Below are 11018 nucleotides of genomic sequence, written 5' to 3' on the forward strand. Positions count from 1 at the left end.
TCAGTGTGATTATTAGGGCTCAACATCATAAGACATGGCCTTAGGCAAGGAGTAGTGCAATATCAAGGGATACAGTGTGTGTGTGTGTTTGTCTGCCTTAGTGTGCAATAGCACCATGTAAATAAAGATAACCGGCAATTCTGTGATGTAACATTCCAATTCGCATACAATGGGGAAATAATTATTTGATCCCCTGCTGAATTTGTACGTTGCTCGCAAAAAATAATCCTTCTCTAATTTTTATTGTAGTTTCATTTTAATGGAGAGTGACAGAATATCAACCGAAGATCCAGAAAAGAATGCATTACATAACAGTTATAAATTGATTTGGATGTCATTGAGTGAAATAAGTGTTATCCAAAAGTAAAAATGACTTAGTGCTCAGTGAAGAAACCTTTGGTCACCAGATTTATTTGCTGCTGCTTGGCAACTCACAAGTTTAGCTCCCTCCACTCATTTTCTATAAGGTTGAGGTCTGGGGGCTGGCGTCTAAGCCCCTCCATGACCTTAATGTGCTTTTTCTTTAGCCACTCATTTGCTGCTACGGCGTTATGTTTTGGGTTATTGTCATATTGGAAGACAGATTCATGACCCATCTTTGGTATTCTGGATGAGGAAAGGATGCCCTTGAGCAAGATTTTGCAGTGCATATCCCCCCTCCATTGGCCTCTCAATGCAGTGAGATTATCCTGTACCCTTAGCAGAAAAAGCCTCAAAGCAAAATTTTGTCCACCATCGTGCTTGACTGTGGAACTGATGTGGTGTTCTTTGAGTCACACTCAGCATTCAGCTTTCTCCAAACACAGAAGATTGAGTTGATGCCAAAGAGCTTGATTTTGGTTTCTTTGGTTGATGTTCTGTCTCTTTCAAAAACAAAAAAACAAAAAAAAAAACCCTACAGACAGATAATTTCTTTGTAAATTAGCAAAGTTACACATTCAGGAGGGGGATCACATAATTGTTTCTCTTACTGCCTCTAAGCATCTCTCACAACTGTGAAACCCAGATGGATCAGGGTTGGTAGTAGCATCACCTCATGTGACTTTCAGCACTTACACACAGTAAAGGATTAGTTCTTTCACACACATAAAGACACACATGGATAATTGAAATTATCTTGACGGATGATTTTAGATTTTAAATCACACATGGTGGTTTAAGAAGACAGTGTGACACATCACTGCCCACCACAGGCCTCTCTTCATCAAGTACCCTTTTAGGAAGGAGTCCTTTGAGCTAAGAGTAACTTCATCGGGATAATGTAAAATATTGAAAATAGTGATTTACTTTCTTAATCTCATCCAAATGCTTTTGGAAGTCCATTACCTCACTTTAGTGCATCTTTAATGTGTCTAGTTCATAGACACAAATAAATATGCACCTATATGCTTCTTCTGGTAGTAGAAAACAGAGGGTCAGATTAAATAAATATAGGTAGGGGTCAAAGGGAGGTTGTGTTGAAAGTTACTAAAAGGGAGGATGATATCTTTGCACTTCTATAAGGTCTATTATTTATAAAATATTAAATCAGTCTGTTAAATGTTTTAATGTAGTTAGGTAGCACATTTTGAACTTAGGTAGCACATTTTGAACAGCTAAACTTCATGACTGCCATCCATATACATAGTCTTTAGCAACTATAGTAGATCGTCATTCATCAAACGGCTCCCTTGAGCAGCATTCTGCAGAAGCGTCAGCGAGGTGCTGTGCCGGGATCTCTCCTGCTGGAACAATGTTAATGGAGATGACTTTGGCGGTGATCACGTCCTCTCACTCAGCACCCTCTGCTTAGCTTTGCTCTTACATAACACACAGTATTTATAGGGGGGTGAGTAAATGTGTGTGTGTGTGTGTGTGTTTGGTGTGTGTGTGTGTGTGTGTTGGGGGTTTATCTCACAGCATTATTCATAGTGGGTGTCGTCCCTCTCCAGAGACTGGGCTGATGCAGGAGTTTGTAGGAAGAGTGTGGGTGGTGTTATAGAACTTCTTAGATCTACTGATTGTGTGTGTGTGTGTGTGTGTGTGTGTGTGTGTGTGTGTGTGTGTGTGTGTGTGTGTGTGTGTGTTGTACCTATCAAGGGCAGTACTGGTGGCCATACTTCGAGCAAATCCTTTGACGCCGTACTGTCTGAAGTAGGGGATGGTGGAGAGGTTAGCACCCATGATGGCCACTGAGTCTGATGGGTTCACAAAAAAGCCACTTTCTCCAAGGATCATGTATCGGTCCTGAGAACATCACAAAAACATAAAGTGCTTTGTGAGTCCTGTGCAGTTAGTTAGCCTAACTGCATTAATTAACCCTTTTTATAGTACATGTATTGCCAACAAACCCCACAAAAAGACCAAAACGAATTGCTTAATTCTCCTCAGGCCACCATTGTTGTATGTCCCTTCATTACAATGAATATAGCAACTCTAGTTTATTTTGAGTCAGTCCCCATCACTCCATCCTGCTGCTATAAATACTTTTGAACTCACCAAATAATGACTTAAATAGTAATGAGCTGAATTCTGCTGAAGGGGTAGGGAAACTGTCACATTTTAAGACACTGATTAGAACATTGTTGGTCTTTTTATGAGCGTTACTGATAATGAAGAAACATATGAAACAACATCCTTTAAGGACAAAGAGTGGTTGTATCACAAACATTCACATTACTATAAATTATCTTTAGTAGACGGTTAGAAAACAGAACAGTACAAGTAACAAATACTCAGTACTATCCCCCCCACCACCACCCCCCACCCCCCAGGATTCATTATTACTGTGGGGAGCGTGGAAGATATCGGTTACTATATATCCCCAAAAAAGAAACATCCACCCAGTATGATAATAACCACCGGTGCTAATCACAGTGGAGATACCGATCCTTGGGGGAGAAACAGAGCAGATGTGATGTAATTCTCCTGATGTTACACTACTAAGCAAACAGTGTGTGCCTGTGTCTGTTTATACAGAATAAATGTCTATTGGATGACATTGTGGAAAAAGTGAGACGCCCGTTGGATTATTGTGGATGCACTGCAACTTTCCACCCATTGCCTTCACTCCTGATATCAACGTGCAATTATAAACAAATAAAAAATAAATAAGGATTTCTCTGCTGTCTCTGGCTGGAGTTAATATCTCCAGCCAGATGTAGCTTTTATAGCAATAAAAGTCAGCTAGGCTTAAAGAAATGAATGAATAGATTGTAGAGCAACATGGTATGTAAATACAGAGCAACATGGTATGTAAATACAGAGCAACATGGTATGTAAATACCACAAAAAAGATCTATTTAATTATTTAATATTGTGGATTATTAGAGATATTATGTATGTATGAGAACTAAAACAGCCACAGCCACTTAAATATGTTCTTAAATATGATCCCAGTGCACACTTAGGTCAGTATTTTCTGTTTCTTTTTAAAAATATTTTTTTAAATGACTTATTAAACCAAATTTTGAAGGATATATATCACCATCATCTGCAGGAGTCTAAGTTACTAAAGATCTCTTAATGCATTTTCCAATCCCTGTATTTTAATTTCCTTTTGAAGCCAAATCCAGTTGAAGGAATACTGGGCAATTCACAACGGACAGCTCATAATGTTCTTTAGGAACATCCTCCTGTGCAGTACAGATTAATAAGACCTCAGAAACATCTCTAAAATGTGTAGTAAGTGATTTCGAGTATTACCTATTAATTTTTGCATTTACTTTATTGTGCACTTCTTCCTTTGTCCTGCTTAATAAGAGTGTTTGCAGTACAACACAGATCAAAATAAGTTTTAGTGGAAAATTGCCGGTCATCCTATTGCATGTTATTTTATCCAGTTTTTGAATAACTTGGGGGTCTGTGTAAACATTTCAAATGTCGCCTTAAATCTGTTGTTTTTTCACGGTTGTTTGTTTTTTAAGACAAACAGTACTGAAGCAGCTTTCCCCTCAAGACAGCCCAGAAGACATCCTACATGACTTTTGTCATTGTGGAGAAAATAATTATCTATACGTAAGAAATTGGTTCTAAGGCTATGTAACTTTCTCCCTGCTCCCTTTTTTCCAGTGTAAATTAGTAGCCAGTTGTCAAAGGATGAATGTCCTGGGCAGAGTTAATCTTAAGATTACGATTTTTCTTTAATAAAACTTTGAGTTTGAGTTCTTTAGGTCCTGCGCATGTTTCACAATATAAGCAATGAAGCCTTTCTGTTTCCTGAAATAATAGAGGGCTTTTAATTTGAAACTTAAACAGGAAATCTTGTTTGTATAAAGCGTTTACTGCGGTAACCAAACATTAACAGAGGTACGCGATACACTCTGTGATTACTGAATTACATTAAAAGCCATTTCTGGCTGTCCCCTTGTCACAGTGGATTGCCACAGTAGGTAGCACTGTTGTTTTGTTTGACTTGGCAGAGTTTTATGCATGATGCCTTTCCTGACAAAACCCCAAAGTGGATTTGTGTCTTCAGGTAGAATTGTACCAGCAACCTTTCATTTGTGAAGCAAATGTGTAAACCACTATTATATGGTACACCTGAAAAGTATCAGAGCATGGGTGTAGTGCTTTTCAGCACCACTACACCCATGTAGTCTTGAATAAATAATTGCACATTCTGGAGTAGGACTTCTAGCAAATGGCTTACCCCATCTGCATCAAATGCGGCCCCAAAGCCAAAGTCGCCTCCTTTCATGGACTCTACCAGAGAGGTGGCATAAGTCAGGTTGGGCTCAGGAGGTCGGCCACCAAAGTCCTCCAGAGGTACACAGTTTACAGCAGAGTTAGCAGGGGCTCCCAACTCATCACACAGAATCCTACGTACATAGGGGCCCATCACTGTAACAAAGCAAAAGGTGAGTAGAAGTTAGCAGAATCATATGAATAACATTAACTGCAGTGCGGGGCTTACAGGACGTATGTTGATGAACTGACCTCCGTTCATGGCATCTATGTGTATTTTAAGCTGATCTGGTCCTGTGAGGAGACTTTTAATGGCAGTGAAGTCAAAGATGGTTCGTAGCATTTGTAGATACACTTCAACTGAGTCTACAATCTCCACTGGATAGAGACAGAAGAGCCTGTTAGTACTGGATGAGAGTATGTTTTTTTCTGTGCATTTTGAGTGACAGAAAGAGGGGTTCTACTAGCATCACACAACAGGAAAGTTTGCAGCAATGTGGGGGAAAATCCACGCTTGTGGATAATACTGAAGAATCCAGAATGATGCAGAGAAGCTTTTTAACTAATCATGCACGAATGTTGTACCTCTGAAAGGTTTGAATTTGTTCTCGAGGTCAAACTCCTGTCTTCCTAGCCTAGAGAGATCAATGCGGAGATCAGGGCATATGGCGTACTCCTCGAGTGTCCGGCTCACCTGGTAGATCCTCTCCATCACTGTGTCTGGAGAGGGCCCTGCCAGACAGAGAAACAAAGACAATGAAAAATGCATCCCTCACTGGTGTTACAACTCCTGGCTGTGCAAGAGTCTTTGGATACATGTATGGGTTTACTTAACTGCCCATCCACGAGAAGGTGTGGCACAAAGGCATGCTTAGAGAAACTTGTAATGTTATTAAAGTTTTATTTGGTGCCCTAGATTTTTTAACTTATGGATGTAGTGTTTGGGACAAATCACCTGTATTTGTCAATTCTGATATCACACTCCATTTTATATCATGGCCTAGGAGCCAAGTTGTAACATTAGCATTAATTTTTTCCTCAAAATATTTAAAAAAAAAATCAAATTGTCTCAAACTTCTATTTTTGACTTTAAAATTTCTAAATAAGAGTCAGATGGAAACGCAAATATATTTTCTAAATCCTCACCTCCATTTGCCACATTGAACTTGATTCCAAAGTCTCCTCCAGGGCCTCCAGGATTGTGACTTGCCGTAAGGATAATCCCTCCAATGGCCTTGATCTTCCTGATGATGCAGGAAACCGCAGGGGTGGACAGGAGCCCACTGTGGCCAATTACCAGACGACCAATCTGTGCATCACCAATATTAGTGAGAAGCAATAATGGTTTCATATCATTGCAGATATCACCTGGTCTAAAATCATAATATAATATAATATCTTTGTGTTTCAAAAAGAGTCATAATGCTTTATAAAAACAGAATGCAACATATTTGTAAAAAAAGTTAAATATTTTTGTTCCATTTTCAATCAAACATATGCTTTGAATTTTTTTTAAAATCCAATCCATTTGTTTCTCTCCTGATCTCAAAAAGTTAAAAATCACAGCAAAAAGTGGACCGAAAGCTTCCTGTCCCAAAGAATCTTGTCATTCTGCAGGCGACTAATTGGCTGCCTGCTTTAAAAGGCAACTGATCTCCCCCTAGAAGGATGCCTAAATAACAGAACTACGCCTCTATTTATACTAAAGTGGTAATACCACCAACATAATTCTCCTGCATACCAGCTTCTCTAAATAAAATTGTCCTCACTGGAGAGGAATTTGCTCTCCTGGCATCCTCTAAACATCCGGGATGTTGCATGTGTATATAAAGGACAGATCAGAAAGTGAGGGAAAGCCCTAACAAATGGAATCTTCTCAGTAACCAGTGTTGAGAAGGATAGCACATGCACTGGGTGGGTAGTTGGCAAGTGTTTCTATTATCCTTCTGGTTCTTTTCCTTCCAGTATGACAGGGGATCCCCAGCATGTAGACTTAGCCCTTGATAGATTGAACACAGAGGTGTGGGCAGTGTGTTGGCGGTGGTGGGGGGCAGACGTAGGCAGGAAAATAGAGCAGGATGGATGGAAGTGCTGATAAGGCTGACACCAGAAGACATTTGGCTGGACAAGCAGAAAGATTTTTTTTTAAAACGCACTGATCTCAAACACAAATTATATTCCTTTCCAATTTTCCTTTGGAACTTTTCCAAGCCAACTGCAAAGATCTCTCAGCCTAAGAGCTGCAGGGATTTTCCTCCGCAGTGCCTCACTTTGTCTTCTTATTTTAACCTATTTGCAGCTGACTTGTTAAATACAATTCAGCAGGTTTGTATGTATCAGTATCAACAATTACTGCAAACGTGAAACAACTATAAGCAACTGCACAATTCTGATTTATTATAAAACTCCCAAAGTCCCACCAGAAGTAGCAGAATAACCTCTGATGACCCTAAATTACCCAGACCAGTTAATGATTTAAATGTATGTGCAGGTCAAAAGAAGCCATAGGCCACATTAACATCCTGAACTTGTTGGTAAAGTGTAATAATTATTCCGTTTATGAACCCGCTGGTCTTCCATTGCAACAAGAATGTTTTTCTAAAAGCGTTTAAGCCTGCTTGTAGTAACTCTTACACCAACGCAGAGCAGAACAGTGACATTACTGCTAGTTACAAGTGACTCCTACATACTGACAGAGAGGAACAAATGCATGACACTGGTGGTCGCCCTATTCTTACCCCGTTGGCAGCTGCCATTTGCACTATCACCTCGATGGCAGCTCGGCTGAAGTAGCGGCCGTCGCTGCCCACCACCATGGTGCAACCCTGTCGGTCCCGCAGGTCGATGGAGGACAGCACGCTCTGGATGTAGTTCTGCAAGTAGTTTTTCTTCCCCTCGAACACCGCAGTCTTCCTCCGCAGTCCATTGGTACCGGGCCGCTGGTCCTCGAAGGGGGCGGTTTGGACCGTCACCACCGGGATCGGGCTCGTCTCCATCCTCCTTAACCGATCAAGCAAGTTTGGTGGAGTTTTTTGTTTGTTTGTTTTTTGTAGGATTTTACACCACTGAGTAAAAAAGTAAGTTCGATAGTAACAGCTCAAAGATGCAACTTGTCAGTCTAGAGTGAAGTAAAGGTTGTTTCCCCCCCGTCGAGGAAAAAAGCGGTGATAGCAGTCCCACACAGGGACGAAGTGGCTATAGTGACAAGAAACAGCCAATCAAAAATGTTTTCACCTCGACCCAAGCCAGGAGTCGCATCCTATAGTACTGGCTGAGCTAAGCAGCCACCAGCACTCTCCTCCTCTGCTGGCGGACAACTCCCTCTTCTAATAAGCCTGAACAACTGACTATGAAGAAAAAAAATCAGGGAGGGGAGGGCTCGTCAAGACTCACAATCAGCTGAGCCTCCGGCCAAAAATAGACATCTGACTGATGGCAAAAGGGAATTGTGTCGGCACCGGTCTGCAACCGGACACGCCTGTGTGTGTGTGTGTGTGTGCTTTTCACACTAACCCACAGGTCGTCAGTTACAGAAATCTAGAAGTATCAAAGTGTCCCGTTTTTATTTAATTGTTATTATTTTCTGAATTGAAAATGTTTTGATAGATCTTGAATTCTGTGTGTTCTGTAAATTCTTAAGTAGCCCATCCCATAACACGGACCAACTTCAGTGCGCTAACATCTGCTCCAATATTTTGGAAACAGTGCGACCTTGAGGCAGAATGGAAAACGTGACTTTTAATTATCATTATTATTATTTTGTATACTTGATGAAACACGTAAATGTGAGAGTACCAATTAGAGATACAGATTTCTAAAACCTTCTGATTAACTCTCATTTGAGTGAGTTTCATTATTTAATCAGCAATGACCAGTGCGAGTTTAAGACCTGCGTTTGTATAACTTTTATTCATTTCCTGGTTGGAAATGTGTTTTTATAATTTGACATTGACTTACTTTAATAAAATCTGATTTTTGTCATCGTTCTTGTAGCCTGTAGACTGAAGTGAGTTCAGTTGATCAAGAGGAAGCAGGCCAACACAATGTTGAACCCTTACGGTAAATACTGTCAGTTAAATTATAGTAAGTCATTTTTGCTGTAGCTAAAATAAATGTTTGGCATCACCTGTACTTCACGTATAAATATTAAATAAAGACTACAGAAAATATAGAAAATCTAAGTGTTTTTCAAACTTACACACAAACAATGATTTCTGCTCTGAGTAAATCCACCTACAGCTCTTACGAGCACTGTGCACTGACTCAAATTATAACAAAACTTGCAATCGTTTCCCACATATTCATTTTATTTTGCCACGTTACTTAATAAAAAAAAACACATTCACATTGACGAAGTTTTCCCCTGAAGCAACCTTGACAAATATATTACAACACATCTTATTTACAGACATAACGCACATAAATATCATGCAGTAAAAAAAACATTTCTTTAAGAAATGAGCTACGCCAAACATACAGACACTGTAAAGTGTTTTCAAAGGGTTCAGCAACGAGGGTACGACAGTCTGAGGTGCTCGTTTATAAAAGGAGCAGTGCTCAGGATGGGAGGAGGGCAGAACTGATTCCTTGAAGGCTGCAAGAGGGTCGGAACCAAACAGGCAGCAGGGCCAGGCATGAGTTGACCGTAACCGAGAGCACCGTGCGGGCCTTGCTGTGGATTTGAGTTGTGCTGACTGATAGAAGAGGGTCTGCTCATGATGCTGTCGATGCTGAAGGAGCACTTTGCCTGTGGGCCGGACTTCGGCTCAGCTGATTCTGCTGCGCAAAGCTGAGCTCTGAAGTCTTTAGGCCCAACGCACTTTCCGTGGCTGTTCAGGGGTTGTGGTAGGAGGTGGTAGGAAGAGGAAGGCATCACGATGCTTTCCTGCAGGGGCATGTAACGCACAGAAGAGGCAGCCGTGGGGCTTACCTGGCCAGTTATGCTATATGGGTGTCCGTACGGCCGGTAGCAGTTCAAGCTGGAATAAAACATCAGTCCGTCTTTGCCGAACTCGGGCTGGTTTCTCTTGAACCGTTTCCTCCGGCGAAGGAAACTGCCGTTGTCGAACATGTCCTCCGAAGCAGGGTCCAGAGACCAGTAGTTTCCCTTTCCCGGGTTTCCGGGCTCCCTCGGAATCTTGATGAAACAGTCGTTAAGGGAGAGGTTGTGCCTGATCGAGTTCTGCCAAGCGGGAAACTTGTCTCTGTAGTAGGGAAACTTGTTGCTAATGAAGTCACATATGCCACTAAGCGTCAGCTTCTTCAGCGGGCTCTGCAGGATAGCCATGGTGATGAGAGCAATGTAGGAGTACGGGGGCTTTACCAAGCTGCTCTGGGCTTTCCTTGACGACGGTGCGTCTGCGCAGAAACTGTTCTCGCTTTCCCCCGACGATTCTGGTTCTGAAGAGTCAAATTCCGCACCAGATTCTGCTGAGGAACCCGTAGAGCACTCATTTCGATAGTGGACATCCTCGCCTACTATGTCAATCGCATCCTCTTGTATAGGCAATCCGGCATGTTGTGAAGCTTCAAATTCACTTGAGAGAGTCATGGTCACACCTAAGATTTCTCACAAACGCGTAAAAACTCAACTGTGCCAAAGAGGCCTTAATGGTTTGCCGTGCGTAAAAACCAACAGGCCCCTCGAATGTGCGTAAAAGCGCATCTATTGATACTTCTTGTGCTATCGTGATGAGAGCTGTGGCTTTATATCCTAGTAAGCTGCTGCCCTGCAGGCCAGTCCCATTAACCCTCTAGACCTATCAGAGTAGCCTTACACCGCGGGGAGCCCCGGCAAGCAAACAAATGAGGAAGGGGGGGATTGCGTGGTCCTGATGTGCGTAAGGCCTATTCACACAATACATAGAAACACCACGGTGCCAGTATGTTATTATTGTGTTTATTACGCGTTTTATTTCAGTTATACAAATCCTGGAACCGGAGACGAGTAAAATTGCGCGCGCGCGCGCGCACACACACACACACACACACACACACACACACACACACACACACACACACATACACACTTATACAAAAAACATTGCATCCGATTTATTAGTTGTTGGGTTTGGGGTTTCTTTTTCGCTTTATGGTTGCCGGTATCGAAACCTTTGAGTCTGCATTGACCTGTAACTGTCTTGTTCTAAGAAACAAATAACAAGTTAAAACTTACATTTTATATTACAAATCGCACAGCAGCAGAGTGGTGTGTGTGTGTGTGGGGGGGGGGGGGGGGTGGTCTTGAGAATTTTAACACCAGGCCTAGCACGTGATAAGAAATCAAGGCTTTCTCACTCGGAACCCCCTGTGGGTTCGTTTAGTTTGCCACCTCTGGATGCCCGTGGGTGGTT

At 41.7% G+C, this 11018-nt stretch overlaps 2 protein-coding genes across 2 annotated transcripts in view; both read right to left on the minus strand.

Moving 5' to 3' along the window:
* Positions 1 to 8030, minus strand: part of pgm5 (phosphoglucomutase 5) — a 29829-nt gene extending 21799 nt beyond the window's left edge. Inside the window, exons 1-6 of the mRNA XM_063489481.1 lie at positions 7404 to 8030; positions 5812 to 5974; positions 5251 to 5397; positions 4918 to 5043; positions 4631 to 4821; positions 2072 to 2226 (exon numbers count right to left, since the gene is read on the minus strand). Of these exons, the coding sequence (XP_063345551.1) occupies positions 2072 to 2226; positions 4631 to 4821; positions 4918 to 5043; positions 5251 to 5397; positions 5812 to 5974; positions 7404 to 7661 (1040 nt within the window). The 5' untranslated portion in view covers positions 7662 to 8030. The remainder of the gene's footprint in view (positions 1 to 2071; positions 2227 to 4630; positions 4822 to 4917; positions 5044 to 5250; positions 5398 to 5811; positions 5975 to 7403) is intronic.
* Positions 8031 to 9030: 1000 nt separating this feature from the next.
* Positions 9031 to 10523, minus strand: foxd5 (forkhead box D5). The gene has a single exon (XM_063490145.1). The coding sequence runs from the start codon at positions 10214 to 10216 to the stop codon at positions 9170 to 9172; it is 1047 nt and encodes a 348-aa protein (XP_063346215.1). The 5' UTR covers positions 10217 to 10523; the 3' UTR covers positions 9031 to 9169.
* Between the last annotated feature and the right edge of the window lie 495 nt (positions 10524 to 11018).

This window comes from Pelmatolapia mariae, linkage group LG12, assembly GCF_036321145.2.
Source record: "Pelmatolapia mariae isolate MD_Pm_ZW linkage group LG12, Pm_UMD_F_2, whole genome shotgun sequence".
Lineage (NCBI taxonomy): Eukaryota > Metazoa > Chordata > Actinopteri > Cichliformes > Cichlidae > Pelmatolapia > Pelmatolapia mariae.

Bases quoted from the DNA above. Each gene is read 5' to 3' on its own strand.
- foxd5 (XM_063490145.1), bottom strand. From the start codon at position 10,216: ATGACTCTCTCAAGTGAATTTGAAGCTTCACAACATGCCGGATTGCCT.